Raw genomic sequence first — 13,868 nt, forward strand, 5'->3', positions numbered from 1 at the left:
AGTCACTAAAGTGTGCACCCACTGGCCCTGACCCACACTTTGCACTAAATAATGGGTTGAAATTAAACGTAAAAAAGAGTAAACATTATTTCTTTTTTTATTTGCCATTCTAACTTATTTATAATTTATTTATGAAGTGTTCCTTCATGATATGATATACATAATATGAAAAACACAATTTAACCAGCTTTAGGAAACATTTCTCTGTGTCTTTTATAATAATTTTTGTCACGTAGTGACGTATGCATAAAATTAATGTCTTCATGCACGTTACAGAACAAAGGGAACAGCAAAGGCCTGCAGCTGATTTTATTCCTTGCGCATTTTCCCTCATATTCAAAATGCAAATATGCTGATGCATCAAATAAAAGCAACTTATTTGTTAATCCTCTTGTTAAAGAGCAACTTGACCCCGAAATATATATTTTATATATAAAATATGGCTACTACGTAAAGTGCAACCTCCTCGAATCATTTTAAAAGCCACAGATAAATTATTCAAGAGGGTAATATGTGAATATAATAGACTTTTTAGTGCAGATGTGACAGGAAAAAACACTAAAACATGCAGTTCAACATTATCAACAGACTGACACACAAAAGAAGTTAAGTATTATTTTGTTGTTTCACGCAGCTCTTTGTTGGAGTCCTGGCGCTCAGCGCGTCCTCTGCGCCCTTCCTTTGTCACTTCCTCTCACAGGGTGGCAGGCAACTCTGAGAAGAAGGCAGCTGCTTATCTCACGTTTACTAACAGGAAAAAAGACATGATATATTTCTTTTGACTCTTACCTATTCCTGCATGTTGGGCACACTCTGTGCCAGACTGTCCTCATTACGGCCTTCCTCAGTGCCGGACTCCCCCATAGATACACCGCCGGTGTGCACACCGCGTTGAAACGCGCCATGATGGCGAATAGATTGGTGGCCTCGTTCCTAAATGTCCACCCGTGCCCTACTAGAAATCTGAGGACGATGTTAATGAAAGAGGGGCACCACAATAATAAGAAGCTTATGACAACGAATATTATGATTCTCAGCGACTCCTTGTTGTTTTCTTTCTCTGCGCTCGGAGGGTCCCTCTGCAGCTGGTACCTGGCGATGATATACAGTTTGATCGTCATTGCGACTTTGGTGAGCACGATGACTTGTAAACTGACAATACCGAACACATACAGCTGTATGGCTTCGGAAACTGGCAAGAAGAGTGAAACAATCTTCTGAGAGTAGACATGAAACCAACAGTAAACATTTGCAGAAATAACAACCCGCCTGGTTACAAAGCGGGTGTAGATGAAGGGATGACACACAGCAAAGTATCGGTCAAACTGTGCGAATAAAAATGTCATCATGTTTACCCCGAGAAGAGAAGGCAACATACCATATGTGCCATTTCTCGAAGGATATCCCTCCTGCACATCAAACAGACCCAGATAATACACAGAAAAGCCCACCAGCGTGTCACAGATGCTGGTGTTCAGCATGAAAATGAACCTGTTCTGTAGGCGCAGCGTATGCGTAGCTAAAATGGTGATGACAATAGGACCAGCTATCAGCACTGCAGTTGTAGCGAAAAAAAGCTGAAATATAAAAATGACATAATCCACAGGACTGTCAAAGTTCACAGAGAGAGGCACTCCTGCAGCTAGAGGCTCTGTGGAGTTGGAGAGGAGCATTGTCTCATTAAGGCAGCATGAATGTAATGGCCTTATATAGCCCACTGACTATTCAGATTACAACAGACAGACTTTATCTCCAACAGGCCTCAAGTGAGGATTGGGGACTCCACATCATCCTGACTGATCCTGAGCACATGCGCACGGCAGGGGTGTGTGCTCAGCCCACATTTTTTTCACCCTGTTCTGCTCTTCATTCCACAAACATGGTTGTGAAGTTTGCAGATGATGCACCATAGTTCTCATATTGGACAATGATGATCCAGCACCTGACAGGATGGTGTTCAGATAACATTTCACTCCTGCTTCAAGACCACTACTATCGTCCAGTCCTCAAGAAGAGCCCCCACCCACCTGACTGACTGATTACAGGCCAGTAGCACTCACTCCAGTCATCACGCAGTGCTTTGAAAGAGTGGTGCTGACCCACATTCAGAGCAGCATCCCAGACACACTAGACCCCCTGCAGTATGCCTACCTGCCCAACAGGTCCACCTCAGACACTATCGCCGCAGCCCTGCACATCTCCCTCTCACACCTGGAGAATAGCTCTGCATTCCATGGTCATCCCCCAAGCTCATCCACCAACTGTTCTCCCATGGACTACACTCCATTCTTTGTGACTGGCTCCTGGACTTTCTGACTGACAGGCCTCAGTCTGCATCATTACAAACATCAACTGTTCCCACACCCTCCCCTTCTCACACACTTTTTCAGCAAGCACGGGCACATGCAGCTGCAGGGGGCGCCAATTTGCCAATTTTCCACACAGTGATATGATAGATAATAGAAAACCTCTTTGCAGCGCAGATGATTTTTTTCACGTGCTCGTGCTGTCCCTCATTTGATGCCAAAAACCACCACTGCGTGTTTGTTGGTTTAGTTTTAACCAGCAGAGGAAGACATTGCGCTTGGGTTCAACGTGTTTACTGCATCCTATAACCTGATCTCACACACTGTACACTGCATTACTGGCACGGAATATGTTCATCAATATGACAGACGTAACCGTGACATAAACTCACAGAAAACATATGTAATATAAAAATAAATAATGCGCAGACAGCAGAATAAATACATTTGAATCATGGTATCACTTTTTCACATTTATTTTCTGTCTCATATGAAAATAAACTACAGTTCTTCTTTTTAGACAAATTAAGGCTTTTGACACTGTCACTGCTAATTCGGGTAGAATATAAACAGTTGCTATCGAACAATGTTAATAATGATGTTTCCTTTATGCTGATTTTTCATCGAAATTGAGGGAGACACAAATGTATTGAGAGGGAAAACAAAAGGAGAGTAAAGTGCAGCTGGAGTCATCAGGTCCTTATTTTAATGTCTTCCCGTGACAAGAGCCAACTCTGGAAAAAAGCACAATTTAAATGAGTATAATGAGTGTGAATGTTACATTTATGTTCACCTCAGTGTTTTTTTTTTTTCTACCGCTGTTTTTACCTCCTCTTGCATCTGGGACACACTCTGCCCCATAATGTCTTCATCGTGGCCTGTCTCAGAGCCGGACTCCCCCACAGGTACACAGACGGGGTGCACACGGCGTTAAAACGAGCCAGGATGGCGAACAGATTTGTGGCCTCGTTTCTAAACGTCAGCCCTCCTCCCGCCACAAACTTGATGATAATATTAACAAAAGAGGGACACCACAGCACCAGAAAGCTTATGACAACAAAGATGATTATTCTCAGTGATTCTTTCTTGTTTTCCTTCTCCGCGCTGGGAGGGTCCCTCTCCAGCTGATACCTGGCAATAACATACAGTTTGATGGTCATGACTACTTTGGTGAGCACGATTAGTTGAAAGAAGATGATGCTGAACACGTACAGCTGTGTGGCTTTAGAAACGGGCAACAGATTTCTGGCGAGCAGATGCGCAAAGTTATAAACCCAGCAGTAGATGTTGACACAAATCACAAACTGTCTCGTTATGAAGCGGCTGTAGATGAATGGATGGCACACAGCAAAATATCTGTCGAACTGTGCGAACATAAAGGTCAAAATGTTGACTCCTAGAAGAGATGGTAAAACATTGTATGTTCCGTTTCTAGACGGATATCCCTCCTGCACATCAAACAGACCCAGATAATACACAGAGAAGCCCACCAGCGTGTCACAGATGCTGGTGTTCAGCATGAAAATGAACCTGTTCTGGAGGCGCAGCGCTCGGGTAGCCGAGATACCAATGACCACTGTTCCTGCAACGAGAACTGTGGTTGTAGCAAATAAAATCTGGAAAATAAAGATGATGTAATCCTCAGGACTGTGGAAGTCCACCGAAAGAGGAACTTCTCCTTTCAGGGAGCCTGTCATGTTGGAGAGGAGCATTGTTTACGAGCAAATGATCCGGGTGCGTTATTTTATTGGCCTGCTGTGAGCTCTGATCTCCTGGGAGGACCTTATATTGCTTTACTCCTTTCCCTCAATCCATGTTTATTCAGCTCAGGTATCATATTGAACGTGTTGTCTAGAATACATAAAATACTATTAGAAAATGTTTTATTGTAAATAATTCAACTTTATAATGTTTATTATGATTGAATCCGGTCAACTAAAAGTATGGCTACGAATCATAGCCTACTGTATGATGTCTTTGTATACGTATAACGTATATCAACGTATTTATGGATTTATTTATTTATTTATAAAGTTTTTCCTAAATATGACAAATTCACAATTTAAACACATTTAGGAAACATTTCTCTGTGTCTTTTATAATAATTCCCTGTCACATATTGGCGTATGCATAAAATGAATGTCTTCATGCACGTTACAGAACAAAGGGAACAGCAAAGGCCTGCAGCTGGCCTGTCTGATTTCGTTCCTTGCGCATTTTCCGTCAAATATACTGATGCATCAACTAAAAGCAATGTATCTGCTAATTCTCTTGTTAAAGAGCAACTTCAAATGTAGCTACTCAAATATTTAAAGTGCAACCTCCTCAAATCATTTTAAAATCCACAGATAAATTATTAACGAGGGTAATATGAGAATTTAATAGACTTTTTAGTGCAGATGTGACAGGAAACATGCAGTTAGACATTATCAACAGACTGACACATAAAAGAAGTTAAGTATTATTTTATTTGTAGTTTTACGCAGCTCTTTGTTGGAGTCCTGGCGCTCAGCGCGTCCTCTGCGGCCTTCCTTTATCACTTCCTCTCACAGGGTGGCAGGCAACTCTGAGAAGAAGGCAGCTGCTTATCTCACGTTTACTAACAGGGAAAAAAGACATGATATGTTTCTTTTGACTCTTACCTATTCCTGCATGTTGGGCACACTCTGTGCCAGACTGTCCTCATTAAGGCCTTCCTCAGTGCCGGACTCCCCCATAGATACACCGCCGGTGTGCACACCGCGTTGAAACGCGCCATGATGGCGAATAGATTGGTGGCCTCGTTCCTAAATGTCCACCCGCTCCCTGCTGCCAGTCTGAGGACGATGTTAATGAAAGAGGGGCACCACAATAATAAGAAGCTTATGACAACGAATATTATGATTCTCAGCGACTCCTTGTTGTTTTCTTTCTCTGCGCTCGGAGGGTCCCTCTGCAGCTGGTACCTGGCGATGATATACAGTTTGATCGTCATTGCGACTTTGGTGAGCACGATGACTTGTAAACTGACAATACTGAACACATACAGCTGTATGGCCTTGGAAACTGGCAAGAAGAGTGAAACAATCATCTGACAGTAAACATGAAACCAACAGTAGACATTTGCAGAAATAACAACCCGCCTGGTTACAAAGCGGGTGTAGATGAAGGGATGACACACAGCAAAGTAACGGTCAAACTGTGCGAATAAAAATGTCATCATGTTTACCCCGAGAAGAGAAGGCAACATACCATATGTGCCATTTCTCGAAGGATATCCCTCTTGCACATCAAACAGACCCAGATAATACACAGAAAAGCCCACCAGCGTGTCACAGATGCTGGTGTTCAGCATGAAAATGAACCTGTTCTGTAGGCGCAGCGTATGCGTGGCTAAAATGGTGATGACAATAGGACCAGCTATCAGCACTGCAGTTGTAGCGAAAAAAAGCTGAAATATAAAAATGACATAATCCACAGGACTGTCAAAGTTCACAGAGAGAGGCACTCCTGCAGCTAGAGGCTCTGTGGAGTTGGAGAGGAGCATTGTCTCATTAAGGCAGCATGAATTTAATGGCTTTATATAGCCCACTGACTATTCAGATTAGAACCACCTCCCCATGAGGCATGATCTGTCACCTTTATCAAATAACTTTACCTTTTAGATTTAATGATAAAATCATAGTCGGTGTCAGATAAATGCAAAGAGCAGATGTTATGCAAAGAGTCCACCAGAGCATTTTTGTATAAAAAAGTCTCACTGTATGAGTCTCTTGTCTATAGGGGGCGCTCTCGAGAACAGCCCAATTCAGTTCTGATAATCAATACTGTGCACTACCAAACCCTGTATGCCACATCAGTAACGACATTCATCTGTTTGCATGAAATATTTAAATATTTTATTTCCGGCCCAACATGCGAAAAATAACTTCCATTATGGTAAAACTTCAAGACTAACTTTCTGGTCAGGCCAGCATTTTTGATCATCTATAAACCACTTCTCATTTTTATTGTCCTTTTACAAGGTCTTAAGCATCAAATGCATAAAAACTATATACACCAAAACGTCATTTTTACCTGGACCCAATTTTGACCTAAGGAGAATGCACATCACATTACATTACAGCGTTGTAAACATATTTAAGCAAACAGTTCATTAACAGAGCAGATATTAGTAGGCCTAATCCAGCTATAAAGAGAAACCTGCACACTCATTAGATATGAGATTTAAAATATCTGCACAGTTCATTACACAAACACCCAAACACACACACACACACATATATAGGCTATATATAAATATATATATTTAAAAAAAAAACTTTTTCAAGGTGGGTTTGCAATGAGATCATTGCCACTTTGAAATCTTCAAAATCACCACGCCAACCTTACCATTCCTATAAAAAGAAACGTAAAAAAATGTATTAATTTAGTAAAGATTTAGATGATTTAAAGCAGAATCTGCTTATATCAACAATATCTGACTTGCATAAGATCTTGCTTTATAATTTAGCATAATCTCAACTTTAATGGCAAAAATACTACAGCAAATAATTTTCAGTTATAGTTTTGTAATTAAACTTGGATATTAATTTATATATTATAAGTACACATTCGCCCTAAAAATGCCGGCTAGAATTAATTAAAAAAAGTGATATAAACGTGACCTGAGGATGAGGTGTAAATAAAATGTCATGGCATTTATACTCTAATAAATGAAGTGTGCATCTGCTGTGCCTTTACATTTTTAGTCCATTTACCAATGCTTTAGAAATGTGTTGCTTTTTGCCTTTAATCTGTGACCAACCTTTTGGGGCTTTTGCAGCAGCAGATTTTGCGCCACACTGTTTTCCACACGGCCGCCCTCAGTGAAGGACTCGCCCACAGGTAGAGGGTCGGAGTGCACAGAGCGTTGCTCCGAGATAAAATCCTCACTGGGTCTGTGGCGTCGTTTTTAAACTCAACATTTATCCCCGTCAGTCGAGACACAAGTTTATAGATTAAAGCCGGGCTCCACAACAACATGAATAGCACAACAACCACTATTACGATCAACAACGACTCCTTCTTGTTGTCTCTGTCCGGGCCCGGCGGCTCTCTCAGCAGCTGGTGCCGGGCCACGATGAGCAGCCTGACCGTCATGGCCACTTTAGTGACAATAATCACCTGCACACTTGTTCTGCTGTACAGTTCAATTTTTATGGCAAGAGACAGTGGCACCAGGAGCTGTGTGAGGAGCAGGCCATAAACATACACCCAGCATAGGACGTTGGCGCACACAGTGACTCTTATGGAGATGACGCGTGCGTAAAAGAACGGATGGCAAACAGCAAAGTATCGGTCAAACTGCGCGAATAAAAACGTCATCATGTTAACCCCAAGCAGAGACGGCGAAATGTAATCAGTCACATTGTTAGACGGGTATGTTACCCGCACATCGAAGAGAAACTGATAGAAGATACTACAGCCGGTCAGTGTGTCACATAAGCTCGTGTTGAGCATAAATATAAATCGATTTTGTCTCATCAGTGCACGTGTATTAATGATTCCCAGCGCAACAGAACCTGCCACCAGTACCGTGCTCGCCCCAGCCAGGGTGTGAAAAATAAACAGAAAGTAGTCCCCTGGACTGTGGAAGTCAACGCACAGAGGAAGGAGTGTTATGTTGACAAAGAGAGCCATGATAGGAGGCCCTGAATCAGACCCAGGCAGGTGTTTTTAAAGCCGTTTTGTATAGACTCGTGTTATGGCGATGTAGGAGGAGACAATGACAGTGATAGGCTGAAAATGATAATAATCCACTCTGTTTTTTTTTAGCGTTTTATTGCTTCATGTATTTTCTTGACATCATTAGAGAACACAAAAGTCTGTTTATTCACGCCTTCTAGAGCTGACCATGGTGCTGAACCAGATTCAACCATAAACAAACAGGTCACAATTGCTTTGGCTGCCACATGTGCATGGTGCGTTTTGTTATAAACTGCTCTGGAAAGCTTATACTGTAGTAGAAAAAAAAACAGTAAACTATATCAAAAGCATGTTTTGTGTGGGTAAAGCTCTTACTTGCTTTGTTTCATTCATAAGAATCAGTTTTGCATTGGAGCTCCTCTTTGTTGGCCTCAGTAGGCCTTTGCATTTGTTGATGTATGGCGGCATTGATGCATGGGTTTAGAATAACATATGGTCTTCTTCCTGGTGTATACTTCAATAAACTGGAGCTCTCCTAAACAGGCGTCAGGGCCATGCAGCTGGCCACAAAAGTAAAACTGGCGTAACCAGTCTGCGTACTTGCTCCGGTTTCAGCCAGTTTATTTATACACTGTATATACCGCCGTCATTTTTATCTTTTAATATTACAATATGTCGTGTTTAGCGTTATAGATTGTTAGTCGATTAACTTTTTTCATTTCAATTTTATCATTATGACTGATGATAGTTCACAGATTTGTGGCGTTAAGGACGCTACACAGCCTCAGTCTCGAGTTTGTGCGTAAAGACAGATGGCTGCAGCATCAGTTTTGGGAAGAAGCCCTTTAGGGACGAGTAGGGTATATAAACCAGGAAAGAATCGTAAATATGATCCACTTGATGAACTCATTTTTGAACGTGCACACAGATTAAATTCTGGTCCCAGGATGAATTAAGCCAATAGATTACACTTAACAAATGACCAGGGAAGCAGGTTTAGAGCTCTTATCACAGCTGAACATGTTGTTTCAGAACAGTGATAACATTTCCAGCAAATCTCACAATCCAAGTTTAAGACTATAAAAAGAAACAATGGTAGCAGTTGGTCCAGTTAAAATCGAGGGAAATATGGATGTGAAAAATGTGAAAAACAGTCAATCCCAAGTGAAATGTCAGAATAAATCAGATCAGTCCTTAAAATATGTGCACAAAATGACAAACTGGCCTCACTTAATCTCACTTTTCACTTTATAACACATCCGAATGCAACATTTTCTCATTCTGTTCATAAACCAAATACAAATATGGCAGCAGACCGTTCAGTCAAATTCTCCTTATGATACCTTTGACGATGTTGATCCTTCTTTATGACTTGTTTTTTACTCCATCAACGATAAGGCCGATTCTGCAAAAGAGAACACAGAATGTTACAGTCATGCTCCTATAACAAACGACACATTTAACGTCACATCAGGACTGCGCCTCTTACCCAGACGCGCGCCTTGGGCAGACCCACCGCCACACTGTCCTCCACACGGCACTCCGCAGCGACGGGCTGCCCCAGATGTACACAGCCGGGGTGACCAGTGCGTTCAGGCGCGCCATGATTGCGAACAGGTTGGTGGCTTCATTCCTAAATTTTAAACCTTTCGTGGTCAACTGTCTGACAATTATATTAACAAAGGACGGACACCATAGAGCCAAGAAGCAAATAACCACAAACACAATGATGCGTAAAGACTCCTTTTTGTTGTCCCTCTCAGCACTGGGCCCCTCTCTCACCAGGTGACTCCGCGCTATGATGTACAGCTTAATCGTCATGAGGACTTTAATGAGAACTATGATCTGTAGAGTCATCACACCAAACGCGTTTATCTGAGCCGCTTTTGAGATCGGCACCATGTTCTGCACTGTGAGGATAGTGTATGTGTAAATCCAGCAAAATGCACAAATCACAATGACAACAGACCTCGTTATGAAGCGGTTGTAAAAGAATGGATGACACACAGCGAAGTATCTGTCAAACTGAGCAAAGAGGAAGGTTAACACATTGACACCTAGAAATGATGGTAAAATGTAGAATGTGCCATTTCTTGAGGGGTAGCCCTCTTGGACGTCAAAGAGGCCCAGGTAGTAGACCGAGAAGCCGGTCAGAGTGTCACTGATGCTCGTGTTCAGCATGAATATAAAACGATTCTGACCTCGCAGAGATCTGGTGGAGGATATCGCGACGACCACCGAACCAGCTACAAGCACAGCACTTGTGGCAAATAAAATGTGGAAGATGAAGATGAGAAAGTCCACAGGAGAGTCGAAATTCACCGACAGAGGGATCGTGGCGTTTAGGAGCATCCTGACGCTCCGCTCGAAGACGACCAGCCATCATATTTATAGGTGAACGGTGCAGCTTTTCGTTGTTTGAACAAACCTCCTGATCTCCAGAGACTGGAACATAAAACGGTGACATGTCTACTGGTAGAGGTGAACCATATGGAGAGAGTGGATCTGACCTAGCTACAAAAGGTTAGTGGTGAAAGATTATTAAAATCACGTTTTTTGTGTCCTTTCATGGTCTCCATGACAACTCCGTGTTGCCTGCATCCTGACATTTCTATAGACTTTGGTGTCTTTAGACTACTTTGAGAAGTTCTACTGCCTTTTCTAATAACCCACTAAATCGGCATGTATACTATAAAACAAAAAAAAATGATTTTCTGTCTTCTCTTTTTATGTCATACTGACAAGTGATAATTATATTTGTTTCAAGTGACTCTGTTTATATCAGTCATAAAACTACTCAGCATTGGAAAAACTTATTCTTTAATCACTTGGAATGTTTGAATTCTTCAGCCATTCAATCATTTGATCCTGAATGTCCACCCTAAAACCACTAGAGGGAGCAATTTACATTTGTTTGCACTAAAGCACTGATGTCTGCGATCAATAGTCCTGCAGCAAACCAGTTGAATGCACTGTTGTTCTGTACTCTGGATGTGTTTGTGTTATTAAATCAGTTAGTGGAGAAGTTTAATCCCCTCAGTCTTTATCCACAGATGTTTTCTCTTGAATCCATTATACATACTGAAATTATATTTTGATAATAAAGGTGAGTAATTAATTCATTCTTTTTCATTCACCAGATAGCAGGCATGACTAAAGAAATAAGTGAAAGGATTATCTTTTAGAATGCAGCTTCTTTTTCACGGCTGTTGCATGCTAATAGTCACCTTTCAGATGAACAGTGCACAAAATAGGTTTAAGCTGATAACTGGATCAACTCTTTTTACCCTCAGACTTTGAGACCGTTTCAGATGTTGGTTGATGTTTCCTTGTGTTTGTTTCTGACATACTGCTTCTTTCATACTTTCATACTGCTACAGTGTTTTAAGGGTGAATGAAATGCTAAAATACGTTAGAAAATATAGAATAGAATAGAATGGAATAGAATAGAATAGAATAGAATTACTTTATTCATCCCAAGCTGCAGCAGCCATATACAGGCACTTTGCATACTAAACATACCATATACTCCTGGTGTAAACGGTAAAAATGAACAGCATACACAGTATTTACAGAAAATAGAAATATAACATATAAGTAAACAAAAGTGTGCAATTTGAAGGTTAAACCTTTTGCAAAATCTGTTTTATGTATAGCAGAGAGATGATGTAGTATACAGTCTAATTGCTTGCGGCAGGAAAGATTTCCTGTAACAATCTGTATGACAACAAAGTTGTCTGAGCCACAGAGGAGAACAGAGTGCTGGCAGCAACAGACTGGTAGAAGATCACCAGCATCTTGCTCCACATGTTGAAGGACCTCAGCTTACTCAGGAAGTACAGACTGCTGCAGGCCTTCTTCTACACAGCTGTGTTGTTGGTCTTCTAGCTCAGTCTGTTGTTGATGGTCGCGTCCAGGTACTTGTACTCCTCCACCACCTCCATATCCTTACCCAGAATGCAAAGGGGCTGCAAAGCTGTTCCCTTCCTTCTGAAGTCAATCACCATCTCTCTGGTCTTCTCCGCAGGTTGATTCCCTCCAGCCCACTCCACAAATGTGTCCACCAGCCCCCCCGTATACTACTTCTGTCCACCGCTTATACATCCCACAACTACAGAGTCATCAGAAAACTTCTGTAAGTAAGTTCTCTAAGTTGTACTGGAAGTCTTAGATGTATAAGGTAAACAGGAATGGAGAAAGCACAGTGCTCTGTGGGGCTCCTACACCACTCATCACCACATCAGACAGGGTACTATACCTGCCGAATGAACTGTGGCTTGTCTGTCAGGTAATCACTGATCCAGGAGACAGTGGACCCGCCAGCAACCATCAGCCGCAGCTTCTCACCCAGTAATGGAGGCTGGATGGTGTTGAAGGCACTGGAGAGGTCAAGGAATGTGATTCTCACAGTGTCTTCACCACCATCCAGGTGTGAGTGAGCTTGCTGCAGCAGATAGGTGATGGCATTATCCACCCAGATTGCACACAGAAGATTAAACCGATACCTCTAAAACTACCAAATATGATTGTATTGTGATATAGAAAAATAGAAAATAATGAAATTATTATTATTATTTTAAGACTGCTGTCTTTTTCAGATTAAAAGCACTGAAGTCAGGAGAATGTAAAGGTGAAATGTTTACAATAGGAAAAGATTAATTGCATGGAGCCCTGTTGCAGTCATAAGTTATGGACCTCTGTATGTTTTTGTGGATTTGTTGTCTCTGGGAATTGGAGTCACTCAGGTGCGCCTCCCACATAAATCAGATGAAAAGCAAAGCCCCTCAGCGGTACGGCTCCAGCTGCACTGCTGCCAGTCTTCACCCTGAAATGAAGACCTCCCTGTAGCACCGATGAGTAACATCAGCCTGGCTTGGTCTCTTGTGCTTCCTCTCACCAGCTTTGGCAACGCGCTGATGCTTCTTTTCAGCATTTTCCTGGCTGCAACCATTATTTTCCTCAACGTGTCCGTTTCTCTGTCCATACTGCTGAACAGGGCGCTGCGCAGCGAGAACCGCTTCATGTATATGCTGAGCACCTGCTTCAGTGACATCTGCACCGGCGTATCCTATTACTATGTTGGTGTTCTCGATGTGAAGGACAGCTATGACTCCCCTACGAGAACATACTATGTCGTACCCACATTTTTAGGTCTGTCTTTCATGGCCATCCTGGCTGCGCAGGCGGACAGGTACCACGCGGTAATGTCACCCTTTAAATACTCGCAGCGCATGACCCGAAACAGGACCGTGATGGTTATCATCGCCTACTGGGTCTATGCGTTTCTCATCGTAGCTGCACACAACGTGGTTACAATCGGGGTAGCCAAAAAGATCACAAGCATGGGAACGTTTGTAGCAAACATACTCACAGTGGCTATAATGATAGGGCTGAACATCAGGCTGTTCATCATAGCCAAGTACCAGCTGGAGAGGGAGCAGCCCTCTGAGGACAGAGACAGCAAGCGCTCGTCTATCTATCTCATTCTGGTGGTGGCTGTGTTTTTCTTAGGGACGTGGCTGCCTATATTCTCTCACATAATGGCTTGTAATTTCATTGGGACGGTCTGTTATAACTTTAACAATGAAGGCACTGACCCCCTGCGCATTTTGCCCCGTATCAATGCTGCCCTGACCCCTATTCTGTACATCAGAGGCTGCACCGCGCTCAGAAACACTCTGTTATCCAAAGTGTGGAGACCCTGCCATGGGAGGAGGTGAGAGGCCTAAAAATGTTTGACTGTAACTTTTTATTCAAAAGCTCATCTGTGATTATATTAATGCCAGCTCAGAGATACGTTACGCACTGAAACTGTGCTAGTATTTTAATGTTGTTGGCTTTAAATTGTTGAATTAACACGCCAATTTGTTCTGAATGTTTTTTTTCTCTCTCTCC

At 42.2% G+C, this 13,868-nt stretch overlaps 5 protein-coding genes across 5 annotated transcripts; all 5 read right to left on the reverse strand.

Moving 5' to 3' along the window:
- Positions 1–785: 785 nt before the first annotated feature.
- On the reverse strand, positions 786–1,673 carry LOC114441179 (mu-type opioid receptor-like). Its single transcript, XM_028413978.1, has one exon. The coding sequence runs from the start codon at positions 1,671–1,673 to the stop codon at positions 786–788; it is 888 nt and encodes a 295-aa protein (XP_028269779.1).
- A 1,457-nt stretch (positions 1,674–3,130) lies between these two features.
- Positions 3,131–4,003, reverse strand: LOC114441180 (G-protein coupled receptor 183-like). Its single transcript, XM_028413979.1, has one exon. The coding sequence runs from the start codon at positions 4,001–4,003 to the stop codon at positions 3,131–3,133; it is 873 nt and encodes a 290-aa protein (XP_028269780.1).
- A 941-nt stretch (positions 4,004–4,944) lies between these two features.
- LOC114441182 (olfactory receptor 4K17-like) lies at positions 4,945–5,832 on the reverse strand. Its single transcript, XM_028413983.1, has one exon. The coding sequence runs from the start codon at positions 5,830–5,832 to the stop codon at positions 4,945–4,947; it is 888 nt and encodes a 295-aa protein (XP_028269784.1).
- Positions 5,833–7,076: 1,244 nt separating this feature from the next.
- Positions 7,077–7,967, reverse strand: LOC114441183 (delta-type opioid receptor-like). Its single transcript, XM_028413984.1, has one exon. It carries the CDS (start codon positions 7,965–7,967, stop codon positions 7,077–7,079), a length of 891 nt encoding a protein of 296 aa, XP_028269785.1.
- Positions 7,968–9,338: 1,371 nt separating this feature from the next.
- LOC114441184 (G-protein coupled receptor 15-like) lies at positions 9,339–10,325 on the reverse strand. The gene is made up of 2 exons (XM_028413985.1): positions 9,463–10,325; positions 9,339–9,378 (listed from the first exon to the last, which is right to left on the reverse strand). The coding sequence occupies exons 1-2, from the start codon at positions 10,323–10,325 to the stop codon at positions 9,339–9,341; spliced, it is 903 nt and encodes a 300-aa protein (XP_028269786.1).
- Positions 10,326–13,868: the final 3,543 nt, after the last annotated feature.

This window comes from Parambassis ranga, chromosome 9 (assembly GCF_900634625.1).
Source record: "Parambassis ranga chromosome 9, fParRan2.1, whole genome shotgun sequence".
NCBI lineage: Eukaryota > Metazoa > Chordata > Actinopteri > Ambassidae > Parambassis > Parambassis ranga.